The 13,509-nt window shown below is 44.9% G+C and overlaps 2 protein-coding genes across 2 annotated transcripts; both read left to right on the top strand.

Moving 5' to 3' along the window:
- The first annotated feature begins 1,996 nt into the window (after window positions 1–1,996).
- LOC124661027 (NADH--cytochrome b5 reductase 1-like) lies at window positions 1,997–5,716 on the top strand. The gene is made up of 9 exons (XM_047198889.1): window positions 1,997–2,337; window positions 3,166–3,307; window positions 3,398–3,488; window positions 3,633–3,710; window positions 3,823–3,903; window positions 3,997–4,086; window positions 4,622–4,687; window positions 5,187–5,273; window positions 5,410–5,716. The coding sequence occupies exons 1-9, from the start codon at window positions 2,226–2,228 to the stop codon at window positions 5,500–5,502; spliced, it is 840 nt and encodes a 279-aa protein (XP_047054845.1). The 5' UTR covers window positions 1,997–2,225; the 3' UTR covers window positions 5,503–5,716.
- A 3,240-nt stretch (window positions 5,717–8,956) lies between these two features.
- Window positions 8,957–11,972, top strand: LOC124666058 (cysteine synthase-like). The gene is made up of 10 exons (XM_047203405.1): window positions 8,957–9,260; window positions 9,570–9,679; window positions 9,774–9,831; window positions 9,911–10,174; window positions 10,295–10,432; window positions 10,994–11,045; window positions 11,150–11,199; window positions 11,308–11,367; window positions 11,486–11,566; window positions 11,703–11,972. The coding sequence occupies exons 1-10, from the start codon at window positions 9,027–9,029 to the stop codon at window positions 11,790–11,792; spliced, it is 1,137 nt and encodes a 378-aa protein (XP_047059361.1). The 5' UTR covers window positions 8,957–9,026; the 3' UTR covers window positions 11,793–11,972.
- The last annotated feature ends 1,537 nt before the right edge of the window (window positions 11,973–13,509 follow it).

The raw sequence follows: 13,509 nt of genomic DNA, 5'->3' as shown, positions 1-13,509 counted from the left end.
ATAACAATAGAAAAAGCATAAACTACGCAAGAAAACGACAAATAATCACTTATTGTGGAAGGTTTCTATTTTTTAACAGAGAACAACCTCGAAAGGCTTGGAAGCTAAATTATAATCGGTGGACACATAAATTATAACGATGCCCTTTCATAACTCCTTCCCTGAAAAACCTAGAATTTTAAGAGAAGGTATCAAAATTTACAAAAACAACCCTAGCAAAAAAATGGAAAAAATAATCTGGTGCCTCGGAGCCAACTCCATCGCTCGCCGGTGACCTCAAGGCACATGCCGCACTGCGATATGAGAGGAAGTTGCTCGGTATGCTCTCCTTTCCGACGAAGAACCAAAAACGATGGCCATCTCGACGCCTCCGGGGACGAGCCACTTGGGGGCGAAGCGACGACGAGCTCCAGCGCATGGTTGATAATGTCCTCCAAATGGCGGTTGAACTCCTAGACGAGGGCCGCCAATCAGCCATAGGATTCAGGGGCGAGTCAAAGCAGCCAACATGAGTCCACTGGTGGTGAGCTCTCCAAAGAGTGCGCCATCGCGACAAGAACAACCATAACTTCAACATAGCACCACTTATGTGATTTATTGCAGCAAGAAGAGAAGATAGATGATGGAGCAAGGCCAACCAAAGCCCGTCCTTGCCATGGATTCGGCAGCGAGGTGCTAGCATAAGGCCCTCCAGCACTCTTCCCCCATCCATCCACCTCGAAGCAGAGAGGAAGAAGAACACAAGGAAGAGCATGGGTGGATTTGGATCTAGCCGCCTCCTTATTCACCGGAGAAGAACTAGAGGAAAGAAATCCTACAATTAAAAGAAACCGGACCCCTCTCCCACTCGTCGCCGGTCACCATGGCCGCCAGCGGCGAGGGGGAGAGAGGTCGGTGAGGGGATCTAGAGGAAGAGGCTCAAACAGAGTATTCTCCACATGGGTACTCTCTTGAGAGGTAGGGATTGCGTATGAGACCGGAAGGTTGCTATTCGGAAGGCTCATGAATGATTAAAACAAGGAGTAGCTAAGATTGCAACTCTGTATTTAGAAAAAGCTACTACATCAATAATCAAAGTCATACAAAGAACAATTTGTGGAACATCCAACACAATTGAGCTTCTATGGAACGACGGCTTATGCCCAAATTGATGGGAGATTGATCAGTTTGGTCTGTTCAGTCTTGTTCGGTTGGTTGGGCTAAAAAACGACTTCTACCAAATTCAATTCGTTAGTATAAATGGAAAGAAAAATTAGCATGTAATGCGAAAAATCGAGATTTTGGTTAGTTTGGTTTCGGCGCTTCGGTTTGGTTTTCAGTTTCACTGTTTTTATGCCCACCCCTGACCCAGAAGTGCGATTAGCTCTGCCATTTAAGGCCGAACAACCTTGATTTGGTCATGCAGCTGCAGCCTCTGACAAGGAAGGCCAAATCTGGCAAACAGTATATGCATTTCATCTCATTGCCTTCTCTTTGACAGCTCAAAGAGAAGGTGATGCGGCCGGCGCTCCAAAGTCAAAAGTAAGTAATCCGCCCCTGAGATATTCCGATCCGACCACAGGAAATGGGACTTGCACAAGTGGTATACCAGAAAGTAGTCTAAACAACTGACCAAGCAAGTATACCCAGATCGGGAAGCACACACGAGACACCACGCCGGAAACGAGCTGGGCCAACTTCTTGCCACGAAATTACTCTCCCAGCCCCAGTACTGTGATGCGTGAACCTTGCATTACCACTCAATACAACGCTGAAAATTTCCAAGTTTTTGTGTAAACAATCTTGTACCAGTATGAATTTTGAAGAAATTCAGGAGATTGTGCTTTCAGAAAAGAGTGGCCTCCTCCGATCAGGCGCTATGTCTGGTGTGCAAACAGACACATATTGTTAAGGTTTTCTAAGGCAGATTTGCAGTGCAGTCAGGGAATCGCACCCGAGATTCAGTCGTACTAGTCTGAATTTTGACGTGGGCAATACGACCTCGCGATCTCCGCCACCGCGCCCACCGGTTCCGTCTTACCACCACCACCGCAAGCACGACGGCACCATCACCGCCACCTACCTCCGTTCTCGCAGCTAACCCGCCCCACCATATCTAAACCCAGCTAAATCCCCACACCAGACAGGCACCGCAGACCAAACTGAGGCGCCCAACCAACCAACCAACTCCCAGCACGAGCGCCCAACCAGACGTCGTCGCGAGGTGGGAGACGCCGGCGGGAGCCATGGATTTCCTGCAGGGGCGGAGCGTCGAGACCATGGCGGCCATCGCCGTCGCGGTCGTCGCCGTCGCCGTGGGCGGCGCCTTCCTCCTCCGACGATCCAAGAAGCCCAAGGGTATGTATGTATATATTGTTCCGCATATTTACGGCAGATGCATGCATGCTTAGACGAGATGCCCGTGATCCGTACGCGATCTGGGTGCCCGGAACCAGTGAGCTTTCGATTAGTTTCAGTGGAGACTGGACAGCGCCTGGAGCCGTGAGCCCTGCGAATTCTGCCCATTGTGATGTGCGCGGTAGCAATTTTTTCTATACCTGCTTGAGTGCTGGACTGGGTCTGCTGAGTGGCCATTTGCAGTCTCCAAGCCGCTCACTGTACGGATACAAGAACACGAGAAACAATTTGGTTTATTTTTCTATGTTAAACTCAGCTACTTTAGTCAGTATTGCTGGTGTCTGAAGTAGTCTGTTGGACGACTAAGACACAAATCCTAGGGAGTTGTTTACTTGTTTCAGTTTTGACGTCTCGCTCAGTGAACCTAATGGGCAGAATGTTGCAGCTGTGTTTTACTCTGGAGGGCCTAAGCAGAGCTGTGCTGCTGGCTGATTTTTCCCATTTGTCTTGGTTGATCTAGTCTTACCATAATATCATGAAAAGTACTTGTAAAGAATTATTGCCTGACTACAAGATCTAAACAAACGAACCCATTTTACATGCCTAGTGGCTAATATCTACTGATGTGAGTTCAATAAATGGGCGTCTTGTACTCTGACTCTAGTATCTTAGAAGTAGTTGCTTGTGGAGTTCTCTGACTCATCTAGCATCCATTGTTTCCTTATTTCATCACCCAAATAAACAGTTTATGCTCAGACATTATTCCTGTTGTTGGAGGCTAATATGCTACAGCTTAATGTCATGTTCGTGTTCTTTTCCCATAATCAGGCTGCTTGGATCCAGAGAACTTCAAGGAGTTCAAACTTGTGGAAAAGACTCAAATAAGCCACAATGTTGCTAAATTCCGATTTGCGCTTCCAACCCCTACTTCTGCGTTAGGCCTTCCAATTGGTCAACATATCAGCTGCAGGTTTGGATTCTAATTTGCTTCTGATTTCTGTAGGCTGCTTCCATAACGTACTTCTATTTTAAACCACGTTATGTTCCCTCCTTCTGACAGAGGACAAGATGCTACTGGGGAAGAAGTAATCAAGCCTTACACACCTACTACCTTGGATTCTGATCTCGGAAATTTTCAGCTTGTTATAAAGGTATGTGCTAACTTCTTTATACTACTTAAATATATCGTTTCACAATCTTGAACCTTTATCCTTTTGTGCCACAAAATTCTGTGTTAAAACCCGTAGTTTCTCCACTCTTGCTTCTTTAACAATTTTCTTTTCCTCAAAATGCAGATGTACCCTCAAGGAAGAATGTCCCATCACTTCCGTGAAATGAAAGTCGGCGATTACATGTCTGTGAAGGGACCTAAGGTAACACTCTTTTTTATCCAGCACAGGTGTTCTTATTCATAGTCCACATTCGCGATGTCATGCTTATTTGGCCTTCAATTGTAAGTTCAACACGATTTTTTTGCTGGTCTAGGGCCGTTTCAAGTACCAAGTCGGGCAAGTTAGAGCTTTTGGAATGATAGCTGGTGGATCAGGGATTACTCCGATGTTCCAGGTAAACACAAGTTCGAAGTTCAGCATTGCAGTCAATGATGCTACAAGCTATTTTTCATGGTCTCCACTAACAATATTTTTTCTGTTCTCATAGGTTGCAAGGGCAATTCTTGAGAACCCTAATGACAAAACTAAGGTTCATCTAATCTATGCAAATGTCACAACTGAAGACATCCTTCTGAAGGTGGAATCACCTTTTTTTATTTTATGTAGAGACCCTTATTTTGGTTTTTGTGCAGTCATCGGATACAGAATCTATATTTTAGACATATATGTTCAAACTATTGACCCGCTAGATCGGAGTGCGCGCATATGACACATTTGCTAGCACTTTGTAAGGTCGTACCAGTTATATATTCACTTCGTTTAGCTGTTGATAATAACACTTGAATGTCGGAAGTAATATTATTTTTGTCTTTCTGCTCACTTTACGGTATTTTTAGTGCGAAAAAACTAGAATGTTCAGGTAGTACAGAACTTGTGCACAACTTGTACTGCAGCAAAAGAGAAGTCATACATTGTACTTTGTAACTCAAACTAATATATAGCTTCACTAACTTACTTTTCTGATGTAGTGTATAACTGATAAGTTACTCAAATCCATGAAAGCAACATGTGCTTGAGCAAAGAGATATTCTTGTGTGATGAATGCACTTCAATGGTAGTATTGTTCTATATTGCTTTCGTGCCAAATTGATAGGTCCGTTGAATCTGTGCAGGAAGAGCTGGACAGCATGGCTGAAGAATATCCCGACCGCTTTAAGATCTACTATGTGTTGAATCAGGTGCACCCTATGTTCTTCTCAGGTTTTAACTAGACGTGTGCATCAAATCAGTATGCTGCATTTGATGCATGGAAAGCATTAGCAGCTTTGTTAGGCAACCTAGGACAGGAGCACAATTTCTGTTGGGAGTCTCATAGCCATAACATGGGATGGACTGTTCTGTTGATAGTTGAACAAACGGAACATGGTAATATAGCACTGCTAGATAATTGCAGGGCAGAGTGGTATGCATAAATACGGTCACACAGATAGGTTTTGCGCATAGTCGGGATACTTAAAATTAATAATTGCTAGTATGTGCGACAGATATTTTTGATTGGACGAAATTCAAGCACCAAAATATAACCGCATTATTAATTTCTCTTTTATGTGCTAAAGATAATTGTGCTCTCATCACCCCTAGGCCCTAGTCCATGGTGCAGAGGTGCATTGACGGTTATAATAAACATTACTAAAGTGGTATTGCAACAGATTCTGATCCTGTCATTTGCATCTGCAGCCTCCTGAAATCTGGAGCGGTGGTGTTGGGTTTGTGTCCCAGGATATGGTTAAAACTCATTGCCCAGCGCCTGCTGACGATATTCAGGTAAAACTAAGTGTTAATTCCTTTGGACTTTGTTTACAAGCAGGCGCGACAAGTGTCAAATGGTCTTTTTTTTTTTCAGAAACTTGTGTCTTTGTCGCCTCTCCAAGTTAATGCATGTTTTTAAATACCTTTTCAGATCTTGAGATGCGGCCCTCCTCCTATGAACAAGGCGATGGCTGCGCACCTTGAGGCGCTCGGATACACAAAGGAGATGCAGTTCCAGTTCTAAGTTTCTGGAGGACCAGAATAAGGCCCTACGGCCGAGACGGTGTTTGACCCCTTTTGATAGCTTACAGAAGCAATGCATGATTAGCTATAAGACAACAATTCTTGTACCTCGATTTTTGTGGGCAAGTGTTAGCTGCATAGCTTGGCAGAGGCCCACACGTGCTTCGACTCCACTTGTATTACTGGTTCAAAATGTGAACATTGGATGCCACCAACAGTGGGTTCAACATAGATATCATGGCATTACCTATTGGTAAAAGTAAAACTTTGTATTCCCCCTCGTTAACACAAGCACAATTCAATATGATCCAATTTTTTTAAGGAAGTTAAAACTGAGCTTTAGGAAGTTAAAACTGAGTTTTTCTTCCTATTTTTTACTTCCTCCGATCCAAATTAATTCGGATGTATCTAGATATGTCTGTTGACTAGATACATCCGTATCTAGACAAAGTTAAGTCAATTAATACAAATCATAGGAAGTACTTGAAAACTGAGTTTCTCTTCACTTGTACCTTCAGAGCTGCTAGCCTGTGTTGGTGTTGGTATGCTCGTGTTGGTGTTTCTAACGAAACCACAATTTTATACAGGACCTAGATTTAAGTACTCCCTTCGTTACATAATTCTGGCCAGTTTTAATTCAAATTTGAACTAAAACGACGATAAGAATTACTTTTTTTTTTCGAAAAGGGGATATGACCCCAGCCTCTGCATCGTGATGATGCACACGGCCTTTATTAAAACTTCAACATCCAGTATAAATATTTAATACAAGTTCATGGATCACTCATGGTTGCAACATAAATCAACCATCTGAACATCAACTCTTGGAAACTAAGCCAACTAAGCATCCTGTAGTCGACTAGTGTGACACCAACCAGTCTGGGACAAGATATCCTGAGCGACCGTCTGGAGATGGGTGCATCCAGTATCCATAATCACTCGCTGGTCTTGGGGGAGTAGTAACGCCCATTGTTGCACCCAGTGCACAACCATATGAAGTACCTGCAAAATATTAGAAGAATTTGATTTGTTAAACACAATATTATTTCTACATCTCCAAATTGACCAGCACAAAGCCGATACACCAATGCGTATACGTTCTTTTGCTTTTTTGTCAACACCATTCAACCAGTTGCCAAACAAATTGGTAATATTAGCCAGAGGTGGGAGATTAAAGGCGAAATATACCATGCGCCAAACTAGTTTTGTGAAAGGGCAAGCTAATGAAGAGATGTTCAACGGATTCTTGTGCACCACAAAAACAACACTTAGTACACCCCTTCCACTTCCTTTTCGCCAGATTATCTTTAGTTAATAACACTTTGTTGTTAAGAAACCACATAAAAATCTTTATTTTGAGGGGAATTTTCAATTTCCATAGGTACTTCCGCAAGAAAGTCGTGTGGCCATTCATCAAATCCTCATACATAGATTTCACCGTAAATGATCCTGATGTTGTAAGATTCCAAATAAACTTATCAGACTCATCATTAAGATTAACATCCATGAGTCTTCTACATAGATGCAACCATGCTGTCCACTTATTTCCAGTCAATGCTCGCCTAAATTGTATGTTTAGAGGCACCTGAGCTAGTGTATCCGCAACCAGCACGTTCTTATGTTGCACAATGATATAAAGATGGATATTGCTGCTCTAAAGTCCTATCACCCAACCAAACATCTTCCCAAAATCTAGTAGTAGAACCATCACCCCCTTAAAATGGCCTCGTGCAAGGAAAGCATCCTTCACTTGCATAAGCCCCTTCCAAAAAGGTGAATGGAGGGATTACCGAATTTTGGCAGTGTGCTACAAAAAGTCAGTTTCTCCCTGTTTACCGTGGTGGTGGCACTTCGAGAGCCTGGTTCGAACGCAGATATTTTGCAGAAAATTTAGGACGCCCTGAAATTTAGGTTGCAAATTCTAAGAGCATCTCCAGTCGCGTCCCCCAAACCGTCCCCCAAAGGGATTTGGGGCGCGCCGGACCAAAAAAGCGTTCCAGCCGCGTCCCCCAAAGCCCTTTTTTGTCCGGCGCGCCCCGATACGGTGTCCGGCGCCCGAGCCCGTCCCCGTCCCACAGGGGACGCTCCGGGGACGCCGGACACAACGAAAAGCGAGGCGGGGAGTGGCGGGGCCGACCCGTCGGCCGGCACAATTAATTTTAACCTAACCGTCGCCTACCTCGCGACGGAAGTTGGTGGCGCGCGGCCGACGGTGCGGTTCCCGCAGAGGGCGCGGCCGACACGTCCCGTCGCGCCTAGCTCGCGTGCCGGCGTTAATGAGCGCCACCGCTCATCCGCCCCCTCCGGCCTATAAAAGGGGCGCCTCTCGTCGTCCCTCTCACACACAAACCCTAGCGCCTCTCTCCCAAACCCTAGCCGCCACCATCTCTCAACAAGACTCGCCGCCATGTCTGGTAGAGGCGGAGGCCGACCTCGCGGCCGCGGCCGCGGCCGTGGTCGTGGTCGTGGTCGTGGCCGCGGCATAGGCCGAACGATCGCCGTCGCCTCCCGCGCCGTCGTCTTCATCGTCGGAGATGGACGTGGAGCCGGACGTCCTGTTCGAGTTCGTCCACGTCCTCAAGGGCGACCCGCGCGGCATCCGGAGGCTGCCGGACTCCTTCGCCGAGTACGTCGGCGGCGTACGCCCGCGCACGATGCATCCGCGGGAGCATTCGTGCGGCTACCGCCGGTGGATCGTTGACGCGATCTACGACGCGCGCGGCAAGATGTACCTCAACATCGGCCGGGAGAAGTTCGCGCGCCACCACAGCCTCCAAGCCGGCTTCATCCTCGTGTTCTCCTACTTCGGCAACAGGGACATGAGCATCAAGGTCTTCGACGAGAGTCGCCGCCGCCGGGACTACCACGTCGACGGGGACTCCCACGACGACGAGCACCGACTCGGAGGACGACCGAGTGTTGTTTCTTCGCAGCGAATACGTGCACGGAGGTTTCGCCTGTTCGCCTCATCGGTAGAACCAACAAGGGCACCATCCTCCCGCTGGATTTTCCGGTTTAGGTGATCGGGTGTGCCCCGAAGTGTTGTTTCTTAGCAGCGAACACAGAAACCGCCGATGCACGGCCTAGTTAGGTTTAGTTTATTTGCAATATTTTATATTTGTGTCCACCATGGTTCAAACTATGTATTAGTTTGTGGAAAACCATGTTCCAAACTATGTCTTCGTGTAAACCACGTTCCCAATTATGTATTAGTTTGTGGAAATTGAAATAAAAATACCAAGAAAAAATATTTTAAATGTTTGGGGGCGTCGTTTGGGGGACGCAGCTGGGGAGCGACGCCCCCCAAACGCGGCACGAACAAAACACGTCCCCCAAACGCTCGATCCGGCACGGTTCGGGGACGCGACTGACTTTGCCAATCTCAAAGCATCGCAGCTCACAGAACTGGCCAGGAAGCGGCTAAACCCCCGGACCCGACAACGCATTCATTCCCCATTTCCCCTTATCCGAAGGACGGCGCTCCTCTCTTTCCCCTCTCTAAAACCCCTCGCGCAGGCAGCGGCCATGGCCACGGCGTCGCCGCCAGCCTGCTCCCTCCTCCTGCCGTCCACCGCCGCCGCCACCTACGCTAGCGGTCGACGAGCGCCCCGCTTCCTCGCCTCCGCGCGCTCTGCCTCAGCCCGTCGGCCCCTCTCCACGGCTTCCTCGCCTAGGGTCGCGGCCCCCGCCGCCGTCGAGATCCCGGAGGAGTACGTCGATGAGATTGAAGCGGTGAACATCGCGCTGGACGTCACTCAGGTGTGCGGCCTATTCCCACCCTAATTTTTTGTGCTTCTTACACTGTAGTTATATTTGTGGCCTCTATGAAACCGCATCCAGGAGTTGTCTGAGGCCACCAAAAAATTGTATTGTACTACTTGAGAGAGTGGGTGTTCGATTCTGGATTGTTCTGATATACTTAGGCAACATTTTATGTCTGGTTATATACTGAACATCTGCTATTGTCACTGAAATATGAAATTTAGAAATCAATCAAACTAGGCACTACCGAAATCCCATAGGTCCTTTGCTATTTTTTTTTCATATAACGTTTTCCATCTTGATCAGCTAATCGGGAAAACCCCAATGGTATACCTAAACAATGTTGTTGAAGGTTGTGTCGCTAACATCGCCGCAAAGCTCGAGTACATGGGACCTTGCCGAAGCGTCAAAGACAGGTATCCATTGTTCTTATCACAGCAGGTTTGCATTGTTGCTGTGCCATGTGATGTTTTTTGTCTGCGCCACTTCTCATTCAATATGTTTTGGCAGGATTGCATTAAGCATGATTACTGACGCTGAAGAGAAAGGACTAATTTCTCCAAATAAGGTTAGGTTGCCCTTATATATGCCTAGAGTATTATCATCATGAAGGTGCTAACTTATGGCGTCACTTTATACCTCTGCAGACCATCTTGGTAGAACCAACTACGGGGAATACTGGCATAGGCCTAGCTTCAGTCGCTGCTGCCAGAGGATACAAGTTCATAGCAACTATGCCGTCATCAATAGATGTTGAGAGGCGCATTCTTATACGCGCATTTGGAGCAGAAATCGTGTTGACTGACCCTAAAAAGGGACTAAAAGGAGCTTTTGATAAAGCCGAGGAAATTGTTTCAAAGAGGCCGAATGCGTACATGTTTCATCAGTTCAACAATTCAGCTAACAGTGAGGTTGACACTTCAAGTCATTGTCATTTACTCATATGGCATCTGTAGTACGGCACATGTGAAATTCATTCATTTGCCAACTTCTTTAAATGATCTATTGAAAAGCCACTTGGATAATTACAGATCCACTTTCAAACCACAGGCCCAGAAATATGGGAGGACACACTGGGTACTGTTGACATACTTGTTGCAAGCATTGGGACAGGCGGCACTATTACCGGCACTGGTCGATACTTGAAAATGATGAACAAGGATGTTAAGGTTTCCACTATTTCCCTCATTAAGTTGTTTGATTCATGTTAAATAAATTGCGCTAAAATGATTATCTTTTATTGTGTCAACTTAATTAATTTTGCATCTTTGCTTAATGTTGTTCTACTAGATTTTATTCTCCTGCCATGGTTGATAGATGGTCCCATTTACTCCATGATTTAACTATGAGAAGTGCTTGAATGCTCCGCCAAAAAGTGAAAAGTGAAATTTGAAAGAAAATTGAGGCCTTTGGGAGAACTACTGCAATACTGCTTTTACATTTGTGCACTTCAGCTTTCAGGAGGACTTACATGTACTCTACTATTTAACTAGTCTACGGAAAAAATAGTAGTGCCATCCTTCTGTTCCTTGTTTCATTCTGAAGTTATTTACCATCAGAATTTCTAGAAACATGGTGATTTCCACATTGTTGATAACTTGATATATTTCCACAGTGGCATCTCCCTAACATTTTGCAACCTGAAACTGTTTGACTGTGCCCATGTATTTTCCAGTCAATTTTGTCTGTTATACGCTTGTATAACCTTTGTCTTGTCCTGTCATTATCAGGTCATCGGGGTAGAACCTGCTGAAACTAGTATCATTTCTGGCGACAGCCCAGGTAAATTAAATAGCACATAGAAAGTGAATGTATTTGATGAGATGAGGCTGTTAAATATTCTTTTATTGGAATTTACACCCCTTTGGTTAATGTTACAATGACAGGTTATATTCCAAGCATATTAGATGTTGAGCTGCTCGATGAGGTTGTGAAGGTTGGGAAATGCTAACTTTAGTACTCTGTTTATGTGTTGTGTATTGGACTGAACTTCACAGTTCTTATAAACCGTTACATTGATTATGATTGGTGAATTTGCATGCAGGTTACCACGGGAGAGGCAGTTGATGTTGCAAGGCAGCTTGCACTAAGAGAGGGCTTGCTGGTAAGCATCTGCACAACCATGTAAAAGTTGCCAATTCGGCTTTTTTTGTTTGTGGTAGCATTTGCCATAAATTTCCCAAATTGAGATCCTTGACTTGTTACGTTGGTTGTTTTTACAGGTTGGCATTTCGTCAGGTGCTGCAGCAGTCGCTGCTATGAACGTGGCCAAAAGACCTGAAAACGCTGGAAAGCTGATTGCGGTGAGATATTTCATCCCTTTGAATATGTTACCATGATAGCATGTCTAGCGGTTTAAATATTGAAACAAATATTCCTTTGTAATGAGCATCCTCCTATGACCGACTCAGATGTTTAATTGAACACATGAATTTGCAGGTTATTTTCCCCAGCTTTGGAGAGAGATACATCTCTAGCATCCTGTTCCGTCCGATATATAACTCGGTTCGAAGAATGAGGAAGAGATAACTGACTAACTAGCTTTTGCCACTCCAAGAACGATGAACGTGATCGTTTGTAAACCGGGCTGGCTTTCCTTGCATGCCAAATTTGAAGAGTCAAGTCCCTGGTAGATGCACTTCAAGCAGGGTCTGAAGTTTTGAAATGCGGTTGCCAAGGGTGATGGTCATGGAAGTTTGACATTGCACGCAGTTGCCTGCAGTTGGGTCGCAGAACTGCATCTTGGTTCTAGGAAAACCAAGCAAAAAAATGATGGTTTAGACTTCTAACTGTCTGAAATTGATGGTGAAACATGAAGAATTAGATGTTGCAGCTCGCTTAGGACCTTTCTCCAATTAGTCTAGGACCTGGAACAAAACAGTTGTGTGACATGATATTTCAGCTGATCTTACTGAACAAATATTGTCCCTTGTTCTTATTAGTTAGCCTTGTATGATCTCATCTTGTTCTTGACAGTCTGTATGTTCTTATCTCTTACTTGGCTTAATGTTGATGGTATTAGTTTGTTTATCGTGAGATTGAGAACTTTTTTTTTTGCAACTTTTACATAAATTCAGATGCATCTACTATTAAGCAGTTCAAACCAAAATTACAAAGATTTATCTTCTGTTTCAAATGTGGCTCGTGAGAATCAATGCATCAATGCATCTGCTCGGGAAAAAATCCTGGGGGAAAAATGCCTCGAAGATATAGCCACCCAAAGTCAGAACGTTCAGACACATCAGGCCTTGTTTACTCCTAGAGTATTACCATCCCCTAGAGGTTTGGGGATGAGAGGGGATTGGGTGAAAACCCCCGTTTCACCAAATCCCCATTTTCCCCCTAATTTCCCCTCATTTCCCCACACCCTCCCCACAGCCTCTAGTTACTTTGTTTTTGGGGGTGAGAGGGGATATGAGAGGATTGTGATCAGATAATAAAAAATCAATTTTTGCATCCCAAGAAGTGATAGTGGACAATCAGTAAATTAAAAACTTCGGCTTTAACATAAACTTCGTGTCATGCAAATTTGTCATACGATTTTCTCAAACAAGAACACACATATAAATAAATGCTCAACCCAACAGATGAGCAACCGTCGCCATAAACTCATTGTCATACAGTTTGACGGAACATTAGAAGTCATGTCGCACTCGCCGCCGAACGCCGGAAACCACGCCGCTGTTGCCAAAGGACCTCCAGCTACAAATACACGCAGTGGTAAAATTTAGTACGATACATCACTTACATATAGTTCAAATCTACAGTGACTGCAACTAGGGAGCATCCTTATAATTTACATACACGCCAAAAGTTGGCTTCAGGGCACAGATTCATGTCAAGCTCATGCTACTCACCGGTCGAAAACCATTCAAATGATATTGCACATCATAGCCAAAATGGTCTACCAATGGTCAAATAAGATGCAAAAATGCTCAAGGCCAGACAAGAAGAGAGACCCAGACTACAACAGTCAAGCTACAGCTTCACTTGTACGCAATCCTTGTAGTCATGAACGAATCTAATACAGAGCATTTTCGAATACAGAGCATGTCAAACACAGGAAGGTAAAATGGTACAATGAGAGAATAATGCAGCAACTATTGATGCTTAACAGAATACCATGTGGATCCGAAAGGATCACAGGACAATTCAGTAAATCATTGACCATACTGGTTGTCTATTTCCCTTTGCAGTTCCCCTAGTCAAGCTACATGAGACTATAGGACAACTTAACAGAAGGGAA

The sequence above is a fragment of the Lolium rigidum genome, chromosome 6 (genome assembly GCF_022539505.1).
Source record: "Lolium rigidum isolate FL_2022 chromosome 6, APGP_CSIRO_Lrig_0.1, whole genome shotgun sequence".
In the NCBI taxonomy this organism is placed as follows: domain Eukaryota; kingdom Viridiplantae; phylum Streptophyta; class Magnoliopsida; order Poales; family Poaceae; genus Lolium; species Lolium rigidum.
This window is presented reverse-complemented; position numbering and strand designations above follow the sequence as displayed.

What these genes read in the sequence shown, in the direction of transcription:
- LOC124661027 (XM_047198889.1), top strand. Translation starts at nt 2,226, where the DNA reads ATGGATTTCCTGCAGGGGCGGAGCGTCGAGACCATGGCGGCCATCGCC. An exon ending in GGTCAACATATCAGCTGCAG is followed by an intron (nt 3,308 to 3,397) that starts GTTTGGATTCTA and finishes TCCTTCTGACAG; the next exon opens with AGGACAAGATGCTACTGGGG. An exon ending in CGCCTGCTGACGATATTCAG is followed by an intron (nt 5,274 to 5,409) that starts GTAAAACTAAGT and finishes ATACCTTTTCAG; the next exon opens with ATCTTGAGATGCGGCCCTCC.
- LOC124666058 (XM_047203405.1), top strand. Translation starts at nt 9,027, where the DNA reads ATGGCCACGGCGTCGCCGCCAGCCTGCTCCCTCCTCCTGCCGTCCACC. An exon ending in ACAATTCAGCTAACAGTGAG is followed by an intron (nt 10,175 to 10,294) that starts GTTGACACTTCA and finishes GGATAATTACAG; the next exon opens with ATCCACTTTCAAACCACAGG. An exon ending in CACTAAGAGAGGGCTTGCTG is followed by an intron (nt 11,368 to 11,485) that starts GTAAGCATCTGC and finishes TTGTTTTTACAG; the next exon opens with GTTGGCATTTCGTCAGGTGC.